We start from the raw sequence: 25,285 nt of genomic DNA on the forward strand, positions 1-25,285 counted from the left end.
TTCCTAGACATTCATCCCATCCCGGGTTCTGCATAAGTCCTGTTATGCATCATCCCACTTAATCTTCAGCCCCAAAACAGGGGTGGAGGGATCCTAACTTGATAGAGAACCAACGCTCAGCCAGGTTAAACCACTTGCCCAGACCACCTAGCTGACCAGTGACAAACCATATGTGCCTCTGCAGCCGGAGCCTGCTCCCACCTCCCTGGCCAGCACCTCTGGTTCTCTTCCTGGCCCCGTCTCTCACCACCTTCCCAGATGTGTTCTAATATGCCCACTAACTGGCGTCTTCGGGTCTCCACTCTAACACTGAATTGGTGCCCTCAGCCTTCCCATTCTCAACAGTCACTCTTCCCTGTTTGTCCTGCAGTGGGGGCCTTAGGCCGCCAGCCCCTGCACCCCTCCCCCTGACTCTGCCACTCAACCATGCAGTGTCCAGAAGCAGTGATGCTGGATCCCCTTATGCCCAGTCAATGCCAGATTTGCACTGCCGGAGCAATGAGATGGCCACCCTCCTGAGTGATGAGCAGGTGTCTCAGAATCAACATGTCCCTCCTGTCAGCACCCGCTATGGCTTTGGTGTCACTTGGACGGAGAAAGCCAGAAGCCTCACATTGCACACAAGGCCCCCAGACCCGACCCTGCCTCATGGCCTCTTGGGCCTCCTCCTGACCCCCACCCCTTCCCTAACCTCACTCCACACTGTTTGCAAAACCCAGCAGGCACTCCCGCCTTGGCCTCTGCCTTTGCTGCCCATCCCTCTGCCAGAATGCTCTTTTCCAGCTGCTGTCCTTCCGGCTTCCTCCAGCACCTCCTTCAGGCCCACGCTGAAATGTCACTCTCTCCGGAAGGCTTCCGTGGCCACTGCCTACAACAGCCGTCCCCACCGAGAGCTCCCGCCCTCACAGCCCTGCTCTGTCCCCTCCATGGCCCCTGCACTAGAATGTCAGCTCCCCGAGGGAGGTGACTGTGGGTTTGTTCAGGGTCCTCTCCCCGGGATCCGGCGGGCAGCAGGCACTCGGTAAATGTTCGTGAATGACTGGACATGAGTGCGCAAACACACCTGCTTTATATCAAGGTGGCCCCGGCCGTGACAGCTGCCTTCTGAGGGGGCTGAACCTCCTCGGGGAGGAGCAGAATGCAAGGTGTCCGCTGTGGGGTCCTGGCCTAGGGTTGTGACCCTCTCTCTTCTCCCCAGATGGTATCACGGAGCCATCAGCAGAGGAGAGGCCGAGAACCTGCTGCGACTCTGCAAGGAGTGCAGCTACCTCGTCCGGAACAGCCAGACCAGCAAGCACGACTACTCGCTGTCCCTGAAGTGAGTACGGCCCGTCACCCCCGAGCCCTTCTCCGCAGCCTCCCGCCGCGGCCGCTCTGAGTCTGCGGCAGAAAGACCCGCGGCGTCCCCCCGGGAGACGTGCCAGCGCAAGTTATTGCAAGCCTGGGTTTTTCAGTTTGATCTTATCCCCCTGGAACACAGAGGCTCTTTGTGTTCTGCTTCTGCCTCCCCAGCAGAGGAGGGGCCTCTTCCTGGGATTTATATTGAATCACCGGGAATCGCGTCCACATCTGCGCGAGCCGGGGACTGTGTGAGGCTCTTAGCCTACCTGCTCTCTCAAACCTCACCACAACCCGTTGAGAAAAACCAGATTGTCCCCCTTTTGCAGGAAAGGAAACTGAGGCACGGAGAGGGGACATGGCTGGCCTAAATTGTAGGGTCAGGACTCGAGGCCGGCTTATGTTCTAGGCGGCTGTTCGGACAAGTCTGATTGGGGGCATTTTACGAAGGCTGGGAGGAGCGCTGGGAAGAATCCTGCTGGCACTTGTGGCTGCTTTGTAAACTGTCAGGCCTTTCTGACCCACGAGGCGCTGCTGTCAGGTTAGGCAGCCCCAACATGAGAAAGGAGTGTTTTGGTTGAGAGTTTCATCAGTCAACCAGAGATGGGACCCAACAGGTTGTCTAAAACCCATTTTACTGCTAGGAAGACAGAGGCTGAGAGAGGTGTCCAAGGACACACAGAGAGCCGGTGACAGAGTTAGGGTATGAAAACCCAGGCCCTCCACACAGGACAGCACAGCACGAGGACCAGTGAAGTCCTCTCTGCTCTAGTCGCCGGTTTCGAGGCCGCATGGCGGAGAGAGAGCTGCTGATGCAACTCTCAGGAGCCCGTGTGCGGCCGGCCACGTAGACTACGATCAGCGCAGTCAGGCAGGGAGAGACTGGTCTGCACTCTCTGCTCAGGGCCAACCCCGCCCAGTCCGCTGGGCTCTGCCCTGAGAGGGACAGGGACACATCGCAGAGCCGTTTGGCAGGACACGGGCAGGCCTGGACGTCCCTGGAGAAGGGAAGATGTGTGCAGACATGGTGGGAGCCACGAGTCTTCCGAGGACCCTCAGGGCAGAAGGGGCAGACGTGGTCGGGGTTCCCAGATGGGTGGTTATGGACAGCAGATTCCAGCTCCGTGAGAAGAAGAGTCAGAGCTGGTGAGGAATCAGAGCGGCCCACCACAGACTCTGTGGGTAGTGAGCGTCTCGTCCTGGGGGTGTGCACCAGGGCTGACCACCTTACCAGGGAGGATGTGGAGGGGGTTTCTAACCAGCTGGGAAGGCACTCAGGACAAATGGCGCCTCTGCACTTCATTGTCCACCCTCAGACCCGGCAGCTTAATGAAGCAGGACAGTGATCGCAGCTGAGGAAAATTTGATAAGCTAACCCACAACGGGGCTGGGAGGCTGGGAGGCTGAGCCGGAGGTGGCCAAAGCCAGAGAGAGGGTGGTGAGTGGAGTAGCAGGGGACAGGTGCACACCACTGGCCATGCTGACAACTTCTCACCACTCCGTGCAGCCCCTCTCCCTCCCTTGTTGTTGTGGTAACCTAGCAACCCAGGTGCCCATGAGTGAAGTTTTCAGATCTCCACGGTCCTGTCTACAGGTGAATTGTGCTCTTCCGGGTAGGAAGCCAGTAGCCTCGGAGGTGGGACATCCTGGTCACCACCCTTCCTGCCAACCCAGGCAGCCTGCCCACCCCCTGAGCTTCCTCAGCACAGCAGTCATCACACTGGCAGCTCTGAGTCCCTCCCGGAATCTCATTCCTCCTCGTATCCCATTGTCTGGGTCCTGGTCAGAGGGGACTTCCCACGAGGACTGATTGAATGTACCAGAGAGGAGGGCATGGCAGGCCCCATGCCCAGCCCAACTATTCCTCCACGAAGGCCAGACAGTAGGACCACTCTGGAGGGATGGACAGCACCTTGATCTGTCCTCACAGCAGCAAGCTTGTAGTCCAGGGGCTAGGCTGGGTGCAGAGAGAAAGCAGGGGACAGGCTGCCCCACTCCCTGGTCTTGTGGGCTGGGCAATCATATCACTTGTCTGAGCCTCAGCATCCTCATTCATGCCTAGGGTGCGGGGGGTGGCGTGTTCTCACAGGCAGAAAGCATCTGTAGCCCAAACAGTGCCGTGTAAACATTATTTACATTCTCCCCACCCTGCCCTGCTTTCCCAGCTCAGCCCTGTATCTTCTTTGAAGGCCGTTCTTAAGAGCCACAGAAGGGGCCCATTGTCCAGCGTCCTGGACAGGAGTCCTGTCCTGCCACTTACTGCTCAGTGTGTGACCTTGGGCGAGTTCCTTCCCTCTGGGGCTCAGCATCCACGTCTGCCCAGAGCACGACAGACTGATGGTTGCTGGGGTGGCCTTCACCTCTGACGTTAAGGTGTCTCTTGACTCCCCAGATCTGTGGGCTCAGCCGCCTTTTGTCCTGGGAGTGTTCTGGCTGGATGCCCTGCACCAGCACACTCTGCTTGCTGTCAAGCCCACGGATGCTGGAGGGGGAGGAGGGTCTAGTTTTGCATGTTTGTAAAGCCATTAGATCCCAAAGGCCAGAGAAGTAGCCTCCCTCGCCTGGTCAGCTTTCCCCTGAGGAAGTCCAAAATTTGGGAGGTGGGCGAGGCCATCCCCTGGCTGGGGGAGGGGGGGGGCATTTGGCTAAAGGACAGTGGGCTTGCTTCCCAAAGTAACCCCATCCCCGTTGACCAGTCTGTCTGCCAGCCATCAAGTGACCCCTGGTATTCATCAGCCAGCCCATCAGTGGAACTGAGACCGAACATCCGGCTGCCTGGGGCAAGTGCCGGCTTTGCCAGGTGCCCCATGAGGCGTGAGGGCGCTCAGGTTCCCGAGGCCTGGCTGGCAGGGCAGGGTGGGGCGTGGCATTCCATGCACGGTGTTGTCAGGAGTGTGGTGCAAATTGACGTCGGAATTCCAGCTATGTTTTCTTATAAACCTTCCTTCCTGACGGGAGCGTGTTCCAGGGTGGAGTAGGACTTGGAGGAATCTGGCCTCAGGACCGAGCCCTCCACCCTTTCCATCCTTCTCTCGGATGGCTATGAGAACCTTCTGTGCCAGGCACTGGGCAGGGCTGCAGAGTGAGCGCCACGGTGAGGACAGCTCGGGCTGCAGAGCTCACGGTCCGGCATGTTCACCCCAGGCCATGTTGCACACACACGTCTGCAGGGAGGGCCTTGCACGGACGGGGATGGCAGTCCCTGCCACAGAGGGTCGGGAGAAGCTCCAGGGGGAGATGCGCTCAAACCTTAGAGAGGTTAGGTATTCCCAGGCTGGTGGGACCTCAGGTGAGAGAACAACCAGGCAAAGCTCAGGAGGTGCAGAAGAGTCTTGCAAGGATGTGTGCCTTTCAGAGAAGCTGAGACACAGTTCTTAGTGACGGGGCCACTGAAATGCAGGGTCCACTCTCAGGCATGGCCCTGAGCTTACCCCCACCTCCACCTGGCCCTGCCTCCCCGCACCTGACATTCCTGTGCTTTTGCTCTGGATGGCCCCGTGGGTTGGCTAGGGCAAAGGTCACATCTTCTCACCGTAAGGTAGAGGCAGCCGAATGACCTTGCCAAGGCTGGAGTGGAGGCAACGGACTCCCACCCCCTCCTAAGCATTCCTTATATCAGGTCAGAGGCCATCAGGTGTCAAACCTGGAAGTGACCTGAGACGCCCACCTAGTCCATTCCCTTTGCTCCGGATGGGGAGACTGAGACCAGAGTGGACTCACGACTGACCTAAGGCTCCCCAGCTGGCAGTTGGCTGCACTAACAATTAGAGATGCCAACTGCTTCCCACTATGGGGACTAGACAGAGCCCGGTGCAGGCCCAAGCTGCCCTTCATCTGCCCTCCACCAAAACTCCTGCACCCATAACAACCCAAGATGGCACCTGCATCGCCCACCCATCACTGCTTAGTTCCCTCAATGGCAGACACCCCGAGCTCTGAAGCAATCTCACCAAGATCCTACCTCATGGTTTTTGAACACTGCGCTCATCACACACACCCACCTCCCCCAACCTCCGAAGAACTCCCTCTTCCCCATCTGGCCTGACTGAGCTCAGGGCCTTAGGCTCAGGCACTAGCAGCCACTTTGGCCTTGGCATCAACCATTGACCTCCCTGAGTACACTCACTGCAGCCTCTGGAAGCAAAGGATTGACCCTTTTAGATATTGGCACAAAAAACATAGCACTCTAACAGCTTCCTGCCTGGAAAGGCGGGCAGTAGGGGAAAGAGATGAAAAGTCTTGAAAAATCTCATTAAAAGAGTTCTTCGGGCGTTTTGGACTATGAATGGCTTTTTGCAGCTTCTAGTTCCATGAGTTTTTGCAAAGGAATCTGGAGAAGACGAGGGAAACAGAACTTCAAAGCTGGAGGGCTTCAGCTGGGGGGCCGGGGGCATGGTGAGTGCCAGGGCCTCCCTCCCTGTGTGCGGGCAGCCTCTGCCTGCATTGGGCCCGTGCCTGGGGGACGGAGCCACACTTCTTAGGCCTCCTGGCCCGGCCTCACCTCTCTTTGGGCAGTGAGAGTCCCATCCCCAGTGCGGGAAATGACCCCTAGGAACCCTCAACCAGAGGGCCATCAGCTTTCAAGTCCCCAAAGACAGAGCACACAGCATCCTCGCAAATGTGGCTCATTGCCAGCCTCAGGAGAGGCTTCTGGGGTCTGGCCTGTTTCCACGAGGGTGCGACTCGGTTTTGACCACTCAGGAGCCTTCCCAACCCCACCCCGCCCACCAAGCTCTGCCCCACTCAGTGTCGCTTATCCCCTGGGCTCCAGCCCTACAGGAGCACATAGCTGGAGGGGAAGGCATTTCCACCTGTAACTCACATACAGACGGTCTCTTACTTACCCAGGTTTGACTTAAGGTTTTTTGATTTTACGATTCTTTGAAAGTGGCACACGTTCGGTAGAAACCGTACTTCAGATGGTGAGTGTTGGTCTTTTCTCAGGCCAGTGATGCGCATACGTGGCGCTGGACAGCGGCCTGAGCCGCCGCTCCTGGTCAGGCTCGCAGTCGGAGAATCTCACACCTACACTCAGTGCAGTTTAGTTAAGTGCATCTTAAGCTTAACACACTAACAACGCAGGATGGGTTATCAGGAGATAACTTCATCGTAAGGGGAGGAGCAGCATGTTTGGGGCTACCCACGGCAGTCGGTGCTCGGGGCCGGGCCGGGGAGGACCAGAGAGAGGGAGGAGAAGGATGAGCAGGGCTTAGACCTGGACGGGGCAGAGAGGGCAGCCCAGGCAGAGGGAGTGGCACAGGAAGTGCGGAACTTGGGTGAGAACAACAAATACCAGTACCACTCTGGTGGGTGCGGTCCTAGGTCCCAGTCGCCAGGCTGAGGAAATGGGGCTCTAACCTGTAGGGCGGGGACAGCCTGAAGGTTTTGAGCAGGGTGCAGTCATGTCCTCAGAGCTGTATTCTAGACCTTCAGTGACCCGAGGTGCAGTGAGTACTGACAAGGAAGGACACTGCTTCTGCCCCCGTGTGCCCACACACATGCCAAGAGGCTGGGAGGTGGGCAGGCGCTCCGAGGGGAGACCCAGGGCAGCCCTTTTCAAGATGTAAGGGGAAAACATGGGCTCTGCGGTCAGATACCTGGGTTCGAGTCCTGGCTTCGTCTTTTACCTGCTGCGTGATGGCAAGCAAGTGACTTTACTTCGCCTTCATCCCCCGGAAAACTGTAGGCCACTCTCACAAGCCGTTGTTAACTACGAGGTACAGTCGGTCCTCCTCAGTATCTGCAGGTTCCACACCCGTGGATTCAAGCCACCACAGACGGAAAATATTTGGGGGGAAATGTTACATTGTTGCCGACTTTTTTACTGTGTAGTCAGGCATGAGTACTAAACATGCAGACTTTCTTCTCCTGTCATTATTTGCTAAATAATACTGTGTAACAGCTATTTACATAGCACTGCATTGTATTAGGTATTATAAGTAACCTAGAGGTTATTTATGTGCATGGGAAGATGTGGATAGTTTATATGCAAATTCTACGCCCTTGTATGTGAGGGAGCGCCCTCGGATTTGGGTATCCTAGGGGAGTCCTGGGACCAGGTTTGCCTCGCCCTAGGCCCACTACAGGTGCTCCCTACACGCTGGCCTCTGCTTCTCCCAGTTTTCCCAGAGCCTTTGGAAATGGCCGTGGAGGCAGCAGAGTGGACAGAGCACTGGGCCGGGCGGGGGGGGCGGTCTGCACCTGGATGGCGGCGAGTGCCTTCTCCCTGTGCCCACAGGACGACAGTCTGGGTTCGGTCAGCACATCTGCTTACAGGTTCGGGGCTCCGCAGTTAGGGCGAGCTGCCTTCCCCCTGGGCCCCAAGGAGCGGAGAAGGCCCCAGCTCATTCTCCAAGTAGAGGGGGGAGGGGTGGGCGATTCATCGACTTAATTAAAGACACCGGCTGGTTCTTGCTGGGAGCTCCGGGCTCGTAGGGACTGCTGGGCCGTCCGTCTTTACGCAGCAGATCTTCCCGGGGCTCCCGTGGAGGGCGGTGGGGTAGCTGGGCCCCGGAGGCCCCGAGGGCTGCAGGCTGGAGGTACATTTCTGTTAGAACTGTTTTTCTTTCTCTCCCCTCATTGATTTATAGAGCAAAGGAGAGAGTTTTCAAACAGTAGGCACGTCTGGGTCTGGGCAGGCGGGCGAGTGATTAATCTTAGTTTGTTGCTGCTGACAGCCAGGAGCAAGAAATAATAAAGGTTTACGGGGCGGGGAGGGGAGGGGATGAGGAAAGCAGCTCGCCCTTCGCCCATCAGCCGGGAGCACCGACTTCGTTTCCCTCTGCCGCCCAAGCACCCCTGGTGGGGTCAACCTCCGAGGCTCCAAACACCTGGCTTCATGGTGGCTGCTGCTCCTGTGGGTGCCCCCCACCCCCATCCCAGCAGACCCTCAAACCAAGCAGGGCCTTCCAGCCACTGTGGGGTTCCCTGCCCTGGACACCTTCCAGCCCCAGAATGCCTGGACTTCCGTCGTCAGTCACCCTTTTCCCGTCCCTACCCCCAAGACTAAGGCTTCAAGGAAGGCAGGGGTGTGCAGCCAGGGCACTGCCTCGCTCTGAGGAATGGGGCCCTGGGCTCCTAGCCGACTGGCCCCCTGATCCTCTCTGAGCTGCCCGGTGGGTGTGAGGGCTGGAGGAGGGGGAATGCCAAAGAAGCAAAGAGAGGGTGGCTCAGGTAGACTAGCACAAGGGTAGTTGACTTTGACCCCAGGCAGACAGTAATAGCGGGAGGCAGTGGGAGACTTGAGGGTGGGAGTGGTCAGCCCTGCATGTGATGGGGGAGAGGGGCTTTGACAATCTTACCACCAGCACCCTCCTCTTCCCCCAGCCCAGCTGGAGGCAGCTCTGCAGCAGAAGACATGGGCTCTGGATCGGTCTGGCTTGGGTTCTTGAACCCTAGCTCTGCCACTTTCTAGCAAGGTGGTCTTGGGCAAAGGGACTTACCATTTCTGAGCCTCAGTTTCTCATCTGTTAAATGGGTTTGACAGGTGTGCCAATGAAGAGACAGTATATGTGAAGTGCTTAGCCTGTGCCTGGCATACAGTAAGCGCTCAGTGAGTGGGTAGCTCACTGTCTTTGTTACAGACTTTGGAGAGCCACAGGTTGAGGAGAGAGCTCTGTGTGATCCAGAGCCTTGCAGATTGCCTGGGTCTGACCGAGAAGTCTGTCCAGCCCACATCCTCTCCCCTTTGTGGTGGTGGAGTTTAGAGTTTATACATGCTGCAACTCGAAAAAATCCTGCATCGCTATTACTGAGGCTTTGAGTCATGCAGAGCGAGACTCAAATCCAGGCCTCCCTCCCCCTGGCTGTGTGACCTCGGGCAAGTCACTTAACCTCTCTGATCTCCCAGTTCCTCATGTGAAGCTGGAGAGGATGACCACCTCAGCAGGCATTCCTTTTTGTCCTTCTCGCTGTCCTGCTGCCCCTCCAGCTCTCCCTCCATGTCTTCAAACGTGAGTTGAATACACATTCTCACCAGAACTTGATCTGCTCTGCTGCTTAGCTTGTGGGGAAGCCCTTCTAGGCAAGCCAGGGTAGCTATGGTACGTTAAGTACACTGAATAGACATCCTGGGACTTAGGGGGCAGGAAGACACTTTTTAGGTCACCGCGGCCCCAGAACGGGGAGAAGCTTGCCCCTTGGTGGCTGCCCACCCAGGCCCTGTTTCTGCACACATTTGAGTCAGCCTGAGGCGGGGAGAGTCCACATCGCTGCCCTCCTGCCTGGAGGGTTTCACATCCTCTCCCGGCTGGAGGGGGGAAAATGAACTTTCTGTTCAATTAGTGTGCAGTGTGTTTTTTCCTTCCAGAGGGTTTAATGGAAATGCTGACATTATGAGCTGCTGCTGTAGGCAGAGCAGAGGCTGCTCACACAGTTTTTGCAGGGGGCTAAGCAGAAGCAGGGAACTTCAGAGCGGGCAAGGTCCTGCCCTGCAGGGTGAAAGGATGCGCCCTAGAGAGACACAGTGAGGAACGACAGGTGGCTGCCCTGTATTCAGAATTACCGAGGACGTAGCCCTGCCAGTGGCAGAGCATTTTCAAGGACGCCACCCTCACCACTGACACAGCGCCTCTCCCGGACTCTGCACCTGATGCTTTGGTGATTGGGGGGGGGGGGGGGGGGGGGGCGTGGACCCAGGTTCAAATCCTGACCCCACCTCTGACTGGCTACTAGGCCCCAGACCAGGCACGGGCCCTTCCCTCCTGAGGGGCGGATTTGGAAGGAACGCCCTTTATAGTTACAATTTTCAGAGCCACGGGGGCCTGGGGTGCTTTAGTGAGATGGCTTACCTCGGGCGCCTGACATGGTTGCTTGTGCTTATAAAGAGCCAGCTTTCCCGCTGCAATAGGATGAAGTGAGAGGAGTGGGAATCATACCTTTATTTTTACAGTCACAGAATCTGGGGCTCACACCGTCACAGCGAGTGAGTGCAGAGCTGGGATTTTGACGCTGCTCCTGCCCTCTTTCTGTCCTCTGGAGCCCTCCTCCTTCCCCCCCCCCCCCCCCCCCCAGCAGAAACACGCCCCCACCTTCCTCCACACAGAGGCCAAGGAGCCCGTCAGGACCCACGCAGACATGTGGACAGTGGGGCCCCAGGACTGAAGCCAGGTGTGCTGAGCAGGACCTGGCACAAGCCCACTGACGGGCATTCCTCTGGCACCTGTCCTTGGGCCATGGTGACAGGTAGAAAGCCAAAGACCCCCACATCCCTTCCCTCTGCTTGTTGGAGTTGAGGATGCTGGGGGGCTCTCTCTCGGCATGGCTCTGAGGTGACAGTGTTGGGATGAGTGGCCTGACTGCAGGAGTCGCCTTCTTCCCTGGGCCCCACCCTCAGGCAGCAGAAGCCGGGAGCCTGGCGGGATCCGGTGGCAGAGAGAGGGGCTGAGGCAGCTCACAGGGACGGTGTGGCCTGCACAGCCGGCCCAGTGGAGGTTTTCAGAAGCCCCATCTGACCGTGGGTGTGTCAGGAGGGCGGGTCAGGAGGAAGAACTGGCTGCCGCAGGGGGTGTCCCAGGGCCGTGGGCGGAGAAAGGAGAGCCTGTCATGGTAGAACTGACGAGGGTGGGGAAGCAAGGATTTGAGGACCCCGTGCAGATTTCTGAACACGGGATGGGTGGGGGTGTCGCCACCTGCAACCTGGAATGGTCCGTTCTGAAAAGATCCAGGAAAACACGTTCCCCTTAACTGAGCTGCCCTTTTTACCACTGCCCCTCACCCTGGGGCAAGAGGTGCCCACGCTCTCACTACCAGCCCACCTCCTGAGCATCCCAGGCCTGCTGGTGGCCTGGCTCTCCCTGCCCAGTCTGCGGGGCCTCCCGCTTTGTCCCAGCCAGGCATTCGGTGTTGACTTTTGCTCCCCAGAGAGCGCCCCGGTCCCTTCCAGTGGCCAAGCCACCGCGATTGCATTTCCAGCTGGCTTTTCATCCTCCCCTATCGGCCCGCGGACGGCTGCCTGTGCAGCCCGCCCGCCCGCCAGGAGCGGCATTCCAGCTGCCCTTCCGTCACCAGGAAACCTCTCGCGCCCTGGGACAGCTTCCTCTCCGAGGCGCTGCTGGGTGGTCTCCAAATGAGAAAAACATTTCTTTCCAATCACATTCCTAACATCTTGCTAATATGACTTATTTAATAATATTTTTGCAAAAGCCATCTGGGAATGGCTTGGTTGGGGCCTTGGGGAGGGCATGCGGGGTGCTGCAGGGACAGGCCATGGCCACAGACACGGGCCTTGTGTCGGCCGTCAGCGGAGGGCAGCCACGTGGAGACGGACCAGAGCCCCAGTCCCACCGCCTCCACCATCCGTGAGGGTCGCCAGCCAGGGGCTTCCTGTGGGGCACGGTGGAAGTGAAAGCTCTCTGTAAACCAGGGGAGGGTTAGGAATGCAGGTGGCGTTGTTTGCAGAGCCTGTGTGCTTTCCCCGAGAAAGCGCCTGTGGGCTTATCTTGCTCAGTTAGAGCTCGGCAAACAGCTCCGAGCCCCCATGGGAAGCAGGGTCAGCCCCCACCTAGAGGCATCTGGCGGAGCTCCAGCGGCAGCTTCTTCTCGAGGAATCCCAAGACGCAGGGTCACGTTCCCCCTCGGGCCCTTACAGCCAGAGAAGCGTGTCCAACCACCAGGGTCCAGACCCTGCTCTCAGGTGGGCCAGCGGGCACAGGAGGGAAGCGGCCCCTTTCACGGTCCCGCAGCGAGTTGCTGGCCAAGCCCAGATGTCTCGACTCTCATCCTGGGGTTATTATTACCCTTCCGAGCCTCGTAGCACTATAGTTTCTTGTCCCTTTTTATCCATAAGCAGTCTTGATGTTTGAGGCAGATTTAGCAAATTGGATGTCAGACTTTATAGCCCTTGCATCTCTTTGTTCCCGCGGTTCAGATGCTAAAGCTGTAAACATGTTTTGCTGTGTGTGCGTGACCCTCACACTCCGGCACACTCTGCAGCTCAGCGGCAGCAGGGACCACTCCGCCCTGGCTCTCAGCGCCTCCCACCTGCCCCCTGAGCAGCCCCCACCCTCCTTCCGGGCCTGGGTGCTTTCTGCCGCTTCTAGTGATTTTTTTTTTTTTTTTTTAAAGATTACTTTGCCCAAGAGGAATATCAGAAACAATTGGGTTTGGCAAAGCCGGCTTATTAGAAATGCTTTAATTAGAACCTTTCTCCCCCTGCTGTTTCCCTTTTGAAAACCCACATGCTGCTCACAGCTCCAGGCGGCTTGGGGACCAGCCTGCCACGTTCTTAGCCCAGACTCTCAGGGCAGGGCTGGCGAGCGAGCCAGCAGTGTGGCTGTTCCTGCTGCGGTCCTACCATGCGCGAGGCCTTCGACCGAGTGGGAGGATAGGTGAAGCCACATCGGGTGCTTCTGGGGGGAAATGCAGGCAGGTGAGTGCTGTGACGGAGAGAGGGGTGGCAGAGAATAAGTGAGGGAGGAAGCAAGGAAGTCTGACCAGGGGCACCTTAGAAGGCCCCTGGAGGAGGCGGCAGGTGGCAGGTGAGCAGGGCCTTGGAGAGCAGTAGTAATTTAGGGGAAGTAACAACAGGTAGGGTGGTGATATTTGGGATTCGAGGAAGCCATCTCTGCAGTGTCCCCTCTCCCTAGGGTCCCAACTTGAGTTTTTATTTTATTTTTTTTATTTTTATTTTTTATTTTTTTTATTGATTTTGTACAGAGAGGAAGGGAGAGAGATAGTTAGTAACACCGATGAGAGAGAGTCATCGATCAGCTGCCTCTTGCGCACCCCCCACTGGGGATATGCCCGCAACCAAGATACATGCCCTTGACTGGAATTGAACCCGGGACCCTTCAGTCCCCAAGCCGACGCTCTATCCACTGAGCCAAACCGGTCTCGGCCCAACTTGAGTTTTTAACTGTCTGCCCCACAGAAGCCCTTCGTTGGCCCAGGCGACCAATAACATTGTGGACGGAGAGACGCGCCTTGTAAACTCTGAAGTCCTGACAGCTCTCTCCTGCTCCCCACAGCACCCCCACTTTGTCCTCAAGGGAAAGCACAGAGAGGCAGGGGGGCTCACCTGTGGTCTTGCTTGCACTCTGCAGCCCCAGGCCTCTTGCTGCCCGCCATGTCCTCCCACCGCCGACGTGCCCTGGTTTCCCCCTGACACTCAAGGTGTGCACCACCCAGGCTGAGCACAGCCCCCGGGAAAACACATTTGCACAGTCCCCAGTACCCGGTGTTAGACATCGACTTGAACAGCCTTCTGCAGTGTGTATCCTCTTAGGCAGGTAGGATTATGCCAGCGGTGATGAGTAAAAACTCAGAGCAGCATCTGAGTTCTGACACGGGTGACGGTAAAGCCACCAAGGCAGCGAGTGCATGAGATGGCTCGCTCTGGGCACACCCACATTTCCAGATCACAGTCCTACAGCAAAATCCTATTTTTGAGTTCAGATTTTCAGGCTAGAAAAGTACTTTTCCTGTCTTGAATTGTTCCCGTCTTACCAAAGGAAAAGCTTCCATGAAGAATCCAGGGCTGGCTGATGGACTGTGGTGGGAGCTGCGCTTTCAAAAAGCAGTCAGTTCTGATAGTAACTTTTGGGGACTCGATTACTTGCAGCCATGCTGGCAAAGAAGCCGCTGTAATTAATGTGGTCAAAGCCTGGCCAGATCATTAAAGGAAAGCTTTGTTGTGTATCAAGGCAGAAATCAGTTTCATTAGGAAGCAAAGAGCCAGAGATTTCATTTTGAGAGAGTTCTCCACCCTGTGGATAGAGATTGTTGAGAAACTGCCGGAATGTACGCCCAGCATGAGACAAGCGCCCTCCAGAACCCGGATCACCAAGGGCTGACCGTGACCTTGCACAGTTGCGTTTGCAGACCTCGTGAGTGAGGCCAGGCCAGTGGGCTTTGCTCCTTCATGTACTGGGGCTGGTGCCCCATTTGGTTTTGGTCAAGGGGAGAGTTGTCTTTATTCCAACCACACTTGCCTGTCCTTAAGGTCCTGTTCTTTGGGGCCCGGGGAGGAGGTAGAAGAGAGAGGTGGACGCAGGAGGTCAGTGGACACCAGGAAGGAGTTGCATGAAGATGTTGGGGGTCCACATTGATGGTGGGGTGCTGGCAAGAGGGACAAACCCACAGGATGCAGTCCGTGGTGTATGCGAGAGAGTGCGCAGTGGGTATAGCCCGGGTGGGGAGGGGTGGGAGAGCCTGCCTGTGAGGACAGCTGGAGAGAGAGAAGCAGTGCAGATCTGCTCCCTCTTCGTCTCAGGGGCCTCCCCAGGGCAGAAGGGCCTCCTCAGGGGCCTTCAGGGTCCCACGCTTGGGGCGGGGCTACCACCACTGAGCTGCTAAGGTCACACTTCAGCTCGGATCGTGGGAGGGTTTGCCTATGGGCAGAGCCGCCCACGGTGGGGAGGGTTGTGTGGTGGGGAATAAGGCCCCCAACACTGGAGTAAGCAACAGAAGCCAGACGAGAAACGTTGTGAATATTACAAAGGAGTTTTCAGCACCAGAGGATCGGAAGGTGGTACTCCAGGGTGAAGGTCCGTCCGCATCTCTTGGAGAGCATATTTCAAAGCAGATTCTGGGTCCATTGGCCTGGGAGCCACGGGCTGGACAAGGCCCCGGGGCTGATGTGAGCATCTGGGGCACAGGTGGGTGGAGAGGCTATTGTTGAGTTCCCTGCACTCCTCCTCCAACCCCGGGACTCTGGGGTGTCTGTGAGGAAGGTGAGTCCTCCTGTTTCACAGCTGAATAGTCGGTAATTCCTTCCTCATCCTGTGGCCTGCGCATCTCCCAGGTGCCAAGCTTCACAGGTTTGCGGACATCGGCGGTCACCTCCCCCTGTCCCTTCCCCGTAGAGATGAGGCCCAGGAGGACAGGAGCCAGGGCTGGGCCCAGGTCCCAGTGTCCAGTTCAGAGTTCTTCGCTTGCTTCCAGTAGACTGCAGAGAGCATTGTACACTGCTCCCCATTTCACAGATGAAGAAACTGAGGCCTAGGCCCCCAGGGCTGTTGGGAGGTTTTCCACTGAGAACCACTGTCATTCGTATGACCAGCCAGGGCGTCTGGGTGGCTTGCAGGGAGGAGGGCAGGATTCTCGGGTTGGACGCAGGGTGCTGAGCAGGCAGATCTGTCGTAAGCTTCGGTTCGTAAAGGTCCTTCTGGATTTCCCTTCTTCACTTTTTTTTTTTTTTTTTTTTTAAGTAAAACTGCTTTGTGGGTGAGCCCCCTTCCTTGCTGTGCTCATGAGTGCCCTACGTTAGTTAGCTGGGAAGCCCCCCGCCAGGACAGGAGCCTGCAGGAGGGTAGTAAGGGCACGCATAGTGCTTTCAGGATAGGAATGGTAATTGGGGGGTTGCAGCTTCCTCCCCCTCCCTGCACACCCACCTTCTTCCCCCGCTCTCCACCTTGTCACGCCCACTGGTAATGCCCCAGAGTCCCCTTCTGCCGATGGCACAGCAGTGAGGCGGGGGAGGGGGCATTCCGACCCCTGATCCACTGGGGGATGAGAGCAAACTCCACCCCCTGGGCCACCGTGTCACCTGTGAAATGGGGACAGGGAACCACTGGTCTCAAAAGCCTCTGCTTAGTGTCTTGTCTCCCTCAGAAATGTTGACTATTGAGCAATACACACAGTAGCCTCTTCAAAAATGCCATGGACAGCCTATGACCATGATATTTAAACAAAAACAAAAACCTCCTTCCTCCTCATTTCAGTGTGCTCCTGTGGACCCCCTGGGGTAACACTGTGCTCTCACGTCTCTGCAGCGCTGCTGGACAGTGGGGAAACGGATCGCAGGAAGTAAACACCCCGCCCATTGTCCCCGGCGACAGAGATGGGGCCGGCTGCCCAGCTGGAGGCGGTGGTCCTGCCGCCAGGAGGCTGCCTGGCCCCCCGTGGCTTCTGGGCTGCCCACATGGCCCTGGACAACAGGCCGGGCAGACGGGCAGACACGCTTAGTGCTCTGCCTGGGCAGCAAAACAGACCAGATGGGCAGCAACTTGTACACAGGCTCCTGCAGAGCAGGGGGTGGGGGAGAGCATGTCAGACCCCTGAGCTTCAGCACCTGCCCTGCTTGCTCATGCGCTGTCCATCCCAGACCTCAGGACAGCCCTTATGGCGGCGGGTGGCGAACAGGCCGTTACACGGAGGAGGAAACAGCGCAGCTCACAAGGGACAGGGTGGGGACTAAGACCGGACCTGGGTCACCCAGGTCTGCGCATGGTGCTTTCTGCCCTTGTGTCGTTTGGAGTTGTCCTGCCGCCCTCACCCAGGAGTGCCCCGTTGTGTCACACCCCGCCTCCCCGGGGTTAACCCCAGGTATCCGGCTCCCCTTCACCTGTAAAAGCCCATGCGCCCCTCAAAGTCCTCTCCTCGGCAGCTGGTGCTCACCCCCACGACTGGCTTTGCCCTCCTCTGTGTAATGGCGTGTTCACCACCTGCCGCCATAAGGGCTGTAGTGAGGTCTGGGATGGACAATGCATGAACGAACAAGTAGGGCTGAGGCTCAGGGGTCTGACATGCTCTCCCCAACCCTCTGCCCGGCAGGGTACATGTTCCCTTCATCTGCTGGTTGGGGTGGGGTGGGCGTTTGGTCCTTGGGAACAGCCTGGAGCACTTCGCCGCAGAGCTGCTTAGCAGATTCTGTGTTGTCTCTGAAGCCCTTTAAATGAGGAGCCAGTGACCCCGCTTTGGCCAAACGTTCACGCTTCCTTCACCTCTCACAGCTGCCTTGGGGGTGGCCTCTGGGCGCCTGGTGGGGGGTGGCTCTCCCCTTGGCACTGCTGGCACTGGGGCTGGCTTGCTCTTTGCTCTGAGAACCGTTCTATGCTTAGTGGCTGTTTAGCAACATCCCTGGCTCCCACCTGCCGTGAATGCCAGCAGTCCTGTTTCCAGCTTTGCCCAGCAGCCCCAGGGGAGGGGGAGGCTTGCCTGGTGAGAACCACAGCTCCCGGGAGAGCGTGGCTGAGAGGGGCTTGTCCTACAGGAGGAGGACCACCCTGGGCCTGAATGCTTCCTGTCCACCCCATTGGCACCAGCCTGAGGGGGAGGGGGGGCGGGGCTTGCTTTTGTCATCCTGCCATTCCCAAGCCAGGGATCCACTGTGCCCAGTGCTGCCCCACCTTCCTCCTGCGATCTGCCCTGCCTGGGGACCTCGTGGCTGGAGCCTCGTCGGCTTGAAAACTTCAGACTGGAGGGGACCCCCTTCACCTTCCCCAAAAGGGGACGCTGGGGGCCCAGGGAGAGGGGACTTGCCCAGCCATTGACATCAGTGGGATCAGAGTTTGAACCCAGGTATCTACCGTAACTTCAGTCCCACCACCACCAGCCCCGCCGATCCCAAACACAAAAGGGCCTTTGTGTTCCTAGAAAAGTCCTCAATTAGATGTAAGAAAGGGGGCAGGGGGACGACCACACAGACCCTCTTTCCTCTTCCTAAGCCCTGACAACATATCCCCCATCACCTCCCGCCCCTCCTCACCCTCCCCTGGTAGTTTTCCTGTGCGGTTGGCCGACCTCCAAGCATCATTCCCCTCCCACTTGCACACCTGCAGCACCGGGAGGCTCACTCCCCACACTGTCGGCCTTAGTCCTTACAGCCCTCCTGCCCGACACTTCGTTCGTCTCCTCCTGAGAAAACTGCCCCGGTGGGTTCATCGTGGCCCGCCTGTTGCTCCGAGTGGCACAAAGCAAGCCTTGTGCGCACCCGCTTCTGCCGGCGAGGCGCCGGCCCGCTCCCCCCCGCCGCCTGGAGACAGCCTTCGTCATGATTTGCTGAGGGCCCTCACCTTGGGCCGCCAGCTTGGAGCTTGAGAAATGCCCAGGTGTCTCAGGAAGGCTAATCGCTGCCCTTGCGTTTATTGAAACCTAATTATTTGGTTGTAAATCAAGTCGTTTGGCTCAATGGCGTTTACATTCGGGCCTTAGTTTGCAGAAACCTAGCTTACGGGTCTTTGGCTTGCCACTATGACAAGGCTGTTTCCGGAGGCAGAAGGTGATGGGCAGACATCTGCTGTGTGGCCTTGTAAGCCCCTTCCCCCACCCCCTGGACTCTCAAATCTCAGCTGGAAGGGGACTCCGTGTCCCCCACTCCACGCACTGCACTGTCACACAGCGAGAACTGCTCCCGGGCTGGCCCCTGGCCCCAATGGCCTCTCACTGTGACCTGGGCAAGCTGCTTCTCCCTCTGGCCCTCGGCCTTCTCATCTGCACAGACAATGCCAGCCCTGCCTGCTTCTCTGTGAAGCCACAGGTTGGTCCAGTGTGGACCAAGGGCAGTGGTGGCTTCCAGGCCCTGTGTTGGAAGTTCACAGCACGTGCACATGCTAGCTTGCACACAGTAGGCCCGCAAGAGGTGCCGACAAAGTATCTGTCCCCTGAAGGCCCCCGTCATTTGACATCGGGGTATTTCCCCAGCCACAGGCCCAGCGCTCTCCTCAGAGCAGGCATCTCCGCAGGCACACAGGCCGTTTCTGGAGGGGCTGCACCCTGCACATAGAGGTATGACAAGGAGAGTTTCTCTGCAGACCCAGGAAAATGTCCCCTGTCCTTGGAGGTGGAAGAGAGGGTGGGAGGGCAGGAGCCATCTGCTTGCAGAGGCAGCGTTGCCAGCAGTGGTATGGGCTCCTGGCAGGAACTACCTGTCTTGCCGACCCCTGCAGGGCCACAGAGGCAGGAGGTGTCTTGCCAAGGTCCCCCTCCAGACCAGGTCCCTCTGGAAGCTCCCTTGCCAAGGTCACAGCAGATCAGCATTAGAGCCAGGTCTGGCAGTGTTTCCCAAAGTGTGGTACGCGTACCCCCAGGGGTACAGGAAGAGTTGGGTGGGGGTACGCGTTGCACCAGAGTTTGGTGGGGATATGCACTGCACCGTGCTTGGCTGCGCCTAATTCTACGTTCTCGTGAGTACGAGGGTACTCAGCGTTACGAAAGTTATAGAAGGGGTGCACATATGTCAAAAGTTTGGGAAACACTGGCCTAGAGCATCCCCTTCTCTCCACGGATCCCGTTTACGCCCATATCCACCAGCTTGAGTGCACGCCTGTGGGGGCAGAAGGGCCCATGGCTGGTCTCGTGCCCTGTCCGTGCTGAGCACAGGGTGGTGTTCCCTTGACTCTGAGAGTGAGCACTGGTTGCTGTGTTTAAGGTGGTCAGGAGGCCTGTGACAGCTCTCTGCCCTGAGAATTATCCTGCAACCAGTAAATTTCAAATGTACAGTCTCTTTCCATCTCTGCCCTCACAGATCTGGCCCCAGGAATTTTTGGACATGTAACATCCATGCTTAATTAAAATGACTCCACAAGAGGAGGTCCATTTAGACCAAAAACAAATGCACCCATTTAGAGATCTATGGGGCCCCAGAGTGGGCAGGGCCTGGCCGGCAGGAAGGAACTTGTCTCGCATTCGTGTGTTGTTATTTAGGCCTGGGCAGGGGCGCCGGCCAGCTCAGTCGCCCAGGAATGCTTTCCTGTGGAATCCCAAGGAAAGAGGAGGGTTTGATCCATCCTTCCCTGAGGTCTTCTCAGGCAAGACCTTTCTGATTTAAGAGGCACCTGCCTTTGTCCCCCTGTAGTTGGGACCCCCAGGTGCTCCCCATGGCTGTGTCCCTCGCTAAGCTTGCTCTGCAGAACCTCGCTGGTTCGTCCTGGGACCAGTGCTCACCAAAGCAGCTTCTACCCTGGTTGGGACACACTAGGGGTCAAGGTGAAGTGGCCACCAGCCTGCCATGGGGAGCTTACAGTCCAGAGGTCCTCATTTCCCTGGCTCAGAGTAGACCCTCACTGGATAACTGCTGGGCGAATGGATGGATGGACAGACAGATTGTGCCAGGCATGTGCTGAGGGCTTGTCCTGCCGAGAAATGTCATAATGAACAGACAGGGTTCATGACCTCGGGAGCTCACAGAGCTCCAGGAAAGCCAGGTCTCAAGGCAGAGTCCCAAGGGCCACCTGGACACCTGGTCCACCTGCTTGGGTGGTGAGTAGGGAAGACGAGGCTACAGTGGCAACTTCAGGGCCCTGGATGCTGTCCACAGGCTAAGAAGAGAACACAGGCTCAGGGTCAGACAGACAGAGTGAAATCCTGGCCCCACTTGGGACAAGGCAGGCCACCTCCCCCAGGTTTCCCCATCTGTAAACAGTGATAGTTACACCAACTGAGCAACTTGCTGTGAGCTTAAGTGAGACAATGTGTGACAACAGCTCAGCCTGGTGCCTGGCGCACAGTGGGGACTCGAGCAATGCCAGTGCGGTGTCCTTCATCCTGCCGTGGCAGAGGGGGGCCAGGGACGATGTTCCGGGGCATCTTGGGCAAGAGGGCATCCCCGTCAAGAAAGCAGCTCCCCAGCTGCCTTTGGCAGAGGGGCACCCGAGACTCCTGCCACTGGGGCTGCACGCGGGTCCCAGAGGGCAATTTCCTCGCCGCCTCTCACATAAATATTATATGCAAGTATTTTTAAGTAATTTCATCATGAAAAGAAGCGATTTAACATAAGTATTACCCGGGATTCTTCATGAAATATGCATCAAGCAATTAGGTCTAAAAGCGAGAGGTGAGGCCCGCGCCCTGCTCGGCCGGCAGCTGCGGGCTGAGTGATGTTTTATTAAAGCCCTGTGGTTACGGGACGAGGTGGGGCCTGTTATTAGGCTGGCGCGCCGGGCGTGTTTGATGATCCGGGCGATGAGGAGGTGCTTTTTGTGATGATAATGAGCGATCTGAAGGCCGTGACAGCCCCGGCACCCCCAGCCTCAGAGCCTCACGAGACTCATCATCAGACAGGTCAGCCACCAGAGACGCCACCGATTGTGACTTCCGCAAGATGTCCTATCAAAGGAGACAGGGCCGGTGCAGGAGCTGGACAGGTGGTGGCAGCCTGTCTGAGCTCCCTGGGGACCACTGCCTCTCCCGAGGGAGGGTGGGGGGAGGAGGTGGCTGGAACGCAAGGGCCCTGGGTTCTGCTGGAGCCGAAGTCGTCCTTGTTGTGTGCTTCAGGCCAGAGCACACAACTGGTTTCTGAACTCGGTTTCCACCCAGGTGCCCGAGAGAGTGAGAGGAGATGGTCCCTAGGCCCAGGCCACTGTGGCTCCAGTGCCGCTGTCCGAGCGGCAGAGCATCCCTGTGCATGCTGGTTGTCTGGTGCACCCACGGTCCCCAGGAAGCATTAGCTTTTCCTCTTCCTGTGCTCTTCTGTGTAGAGCTGGGAGTCTGCAGCCACGTCTGGCGACTGTTTTTAAGTACTCAGCTGTGGTGAGGTGGCATCTCGTGGCAGCCCTGTGGCCAATCGGGACGCGTTGTGACAACACATCTCTTGGGTGTGTTTCGATGAGGCTTTGCCTGACCTTGGACAGGTTGTCTCGGAAAGAAAGTCTGCTCGCCTCTCAGAGCCTGCCGGCCCTATGGGATGGGCCAGGACCCGCCATCTGCCGGGCAGCGTTGGCGCCTTGGGGACCGTCTCTGCAGCGGGTGGTGGGCTCTGGGAAAGGCCTGCGGGCGGGGAAGCAGCAGCACCACTGCCCCCTGCTGTGTGGCCAGGGGGTCAGCCTCTTGCCCCGAACCTCCATGCTCAGCTCGCCGCCTGGCTCACAGGAAGTGCCCAGGGAACATCGGCCCTGAAGGCAGGTGCCCCGTGGGAGTAGGCCGGGGGCACAGGGACAGCCGTGGAGGGGGGTGTGGGTGCCTCCAGGACCCTTCCTGCAAGAAGCCCTCGCGGAGTAGGCAGGGATTGTGCTTACACTGAGAGAGTCCATGACCTGAGGCCCAGGAGCGCCCTCAGAGATTGTCCTGTTGGGGATGGGGACAGCCCCAGGGCACAGTGCTCGAGCCCAAGAGGACAGCCTCTCCTGCAGGGTCCCCACTGGGAGCGCCCGCTTTTGGCCTTTCGCCCTGGGTTGCCAGGGAACGGTCAGGCCACGGGCTGAGGCTGGCGTCACAGGGTCCGAGTTCTCTGCCGCCTTGGCACCGCCGGGCTCGGTTCTGACGCTCGGAAATACAAGCGCCAGGCAGTAGGCCTGGAGGGTCAGGAGGGAGTTCAGGAGGCCCCCTGCCTCGAACACACCCATGTCTGTTGAGGTGGGGCATCAGTGTCGCATCTCTAATACCCAGTGGCCATGTCAACCCCGTGGCTGGGACGGGCGCTTCTGCCTCCATTTCTGGCTGAGTCAGCGGTTGCCACCATCACAGCCACAGCCCTTGCTGGATGTTCTGACAGCGACCTGTGTGAAACTGTCCCATTAACCCTGTGAGTGGCTTTCCTTAATCTCCTTAAAAACTCAGTCAGCTCTCCCTGCAGCTCTGTGCCTGACTCACTCCGGACAGCTGCTGCGATCCTGTCTCACACCCCAGACACACCGAGTGGCCAGGTCATTAGGATCTCTGAACGCATAATGGTCTGGCCACTCGGTGTACTTCTCTTGAGTACCGCATTTGTTTTATATCAAAGATACTATAAACCGCGCACCTGCTCCGTTTTCCCCTTTGCACCGGCTGATATAGAAAGCTCAGGGCAAATAGGTGGCTGATCTCCAGCAAAAGTCTAGAATGCTTTTGGTACCCATGTGAGACACAAATACACTGAGGGGCCAGGTTATTATGCGTTCATAGGTCATCATAATCTGGCCCCTCAGTGTATGGGAGAGCATGGTCTGGCACTCAGCTCACAAAGGAGCATGATGGGCCCGAGGCCCTGCCCTCCCTGCCTGAGCCTGAACTCGCCTGCAGCTCCAGCCCCCTCGCTCCCCACATTCACCCCAAGCTGTGTTCACTCTTCCCCGTTTCCTTAGCCTGGTCCAAGCAGGGACGGCCCTCTGCAGGCCTGCAGAGGTCTGCGGTGTCTCCGGTGCGGTGGGCGGCGAGTCTCCGCTCAGAGGGGGCTGCGCGTCTTTCACTGCACGCACGCCATTCCCTCCCTAGCAGCCTCGGCCAGCGCGCCCCCTGCTTCTCCGCTGTGTCGAGGCAATTCTCCGGTGAAATGACCCTTCGCTGCGGAGCAGAACTTGCCACAGGCTCTGTAATTAGAACATTGTCAGCCTTAAAAAATCTTGATTTAAATTTCAGTTCTTTACAGGAATTATTCTCTCTTGAAACATAATTGCTCTCCAAACGATTTCCTTTAAGCCGAGGGTGACATCTCTAAATACGTTATTACGAGCAGATGTATTGCTCGGCGCCTGCACTTCATTAAGCATTTGCTCTGCCCATTTGAAAATGGTCCCAGAGTCCAAATTGATGCGTTAATAAGGACAGGCGCTCATGGAGAGGGGAGCCCAGTCCTGCCTGGGAGAGGTGTGCAAGCCCTCAGTGCCCCCGGGCCCGCAGCCAGAGCTGGAAGGGCCGGAGCTTTGAAAGGAAGCCTGTGTCCACACGGAACTCTGGCCTTGGTCTCCTGGACGCTGGATCCTGGTCACAAATTATCGGTGTCCAGACACAATAACTTGGAGGAGGCGGCAGGAGATCGGAGACCTCAGGGTCCACAGATGTGGCAGCAAAATCCTAAGGACCAGGCTTGGAACTGAGTGGGCAGGAAAAGAGTAAGCTGGGCACAGGCAGGTTGGTGGAGAGGGAGAGATCCGATGTGGCCGGGCCCTGGGTGGGAAGTGTGAGAGGCCCTCTCGGGCCAGGGGGGAGCAGCATGGCCTCCACAGTCCCTGAGCTGCACCCCACCCAGCATGCTGGCACAGCTGGCAGGCTGCCAGGGGCACAGGGCACAGGGCTATGCTCTGATCTCCAAGGACCCACCCACTACCCTTTGTAGCAGGCGCTGGGCATGGTGGACACAGACCTTACTTGGGAATTCTTAGGGATTCGGAAGGTGGATAAGTAATCTATAATATTAAAAGCAAAATATGCTCATTAGACTGGATGTCCTTCCAGGACGAAGCCTGAGCTGCAGCCGCTGTGGCTTTGAGAGAGGGAATCGGCAGCTGCGGCTGCGAAGGCCTGCTCTTGCACGAATTTCGTGCATCGGGCCTCTAGTTATAAGAAAGCAGGTGCAGATGGAGGCATGATCCTCCATCGTGTGCTGGTCCTCCATGCAGGCAGAGGACGGAGCTCTGCCTGTGGGAGCCTGGAAGACTTCCTGGCAGAGGAAACACTCGGGCTGGGCCTTGGAGAAGGAGGCAGGGTTTGCTGAGCAGAGGGAGGAAGAGGGGAGAGTGCCTGCCCTGGGGCAGCCTGAGAAAGATCAAATGTCCCCTTATCCCATTGGCTAAAACTAATCACATGGTACAGTGGCTGCAGGGAAGCTGGGAAATGTACTCTCAGCTGGACAGTCCCTTCCCAGTGACAGTTCCATACTGTATTGAATGACACAAAGCAGACCCCTCTGCCCCACCTACTGCCTGTCATCCCTGCCCACTCTGTCCTCGTCTGAAAACCGGGAGTGATGACTCCTTCCTGCCCACTTGTGAGGGCATCAGAGATTCACACTTTGCATCTTCCAGGCCAGGCTTCGATACATGACTGCATGAGGGACAGGAAGACTGAGGTCTTGAGGTGGGAAGACTCCCCTGCAGGGTGTCTGCTGCTGGTTCCCAGTTTGATGCTGGGACTAGGGGAGGTCCCCTAGGCGCAGCTGCATTGGGTCCTGACTCGGAGAGGTACTTCCTGGCTGGGATCCCAGCAAGGGGCCTTTGCGCCTTAACAGGAATTTACAGAGGGGTAGCTCCCCAGGTCATGAGTGTGAATACGTGGCATGTGCTTGTTCGCAGCAAAATCTCGAGTGGCTCTCGGAGAAATTGCTTTTCTGGCCCTCAGCCCTCCTGCACCTGCCCCCAGGGCCTTTGTCATCCTGCAGATCCTGACACCCTCTGTGTTCTGTTCGCAGGAGCAACCAGGGCTTTATGCACATGAAACTGGCCAAAACCAAAGAGAAGTACATCCTGGGTCAGAACAGCCCGCCGTTCGACAGCGTCCCGGAAGTCATCCATTACTACACCACCAGGAAGCTGCCCATCAAAGGCGCCGAGCACTTGTCCCTCCTCTACCCAGTGGCCGTGCGGACCCTGTGAGC

General features: G+C 57.6%; 1 protein-coding gene across 21 annotated transcripts in view; it reads left to right on the plus strand.

Moving 5' to 3' along the window:
- SHB (SH2 domain containing adaptor protein B) overlaps positions 1–25,283 on the plus strand; it is a 123,369-nt gene extending 98,086 nt beyond the window's left edge. For 5 of the 21 annotated variants that reach the window (XR_006741248.1, XR_006741247.1, XR_006741244.1 and 2 more), the window contains 2 exons: positions 1,199–1,318; positions 25,100–25,132. Coding sequence is in view for 15 of the 21 variants with exons in the window: in XM_036433305.2 (XP_036289198.1) it covers positions 1,199–1,317 (119 nt within the window). In the remaining 6 variants the exon portion in view is untranslated. Of the gene's footprint in view, positions 1–719; positions 974–1,198; positions 1,322–3,503; positions 3,712–25,099 lie in introns of those variants that run through there. The other 16 variants (XM_036433314.2, XM_036433300.2, XM_045579983.1 and 13 more) reach the window with 15 other exon arrangements.
- The last annotated feature ends 2 nt before the right edge of the window (positions 25,284–25,285 follow it).

The sequence above is a fragment of the Pipistrellus kuhlii genome, unplaced genomic scaffold, assembly GCF_014108245.1.
Source record: "Pipistrellus kuhlii isolate mPipKuh1 unplaced genomic scaffold, mPipKuh1.p scaffold_m20_p_12, whole genome shotgun sequence".
NCBI classification, from domain to species: domain Eukaryota; kingdom Metazoa; phylum Chordata; class Mammalia; order Chiroptera; family Vespertilionidae; genus Pipistrellus; species Pipistrellus kuhlii.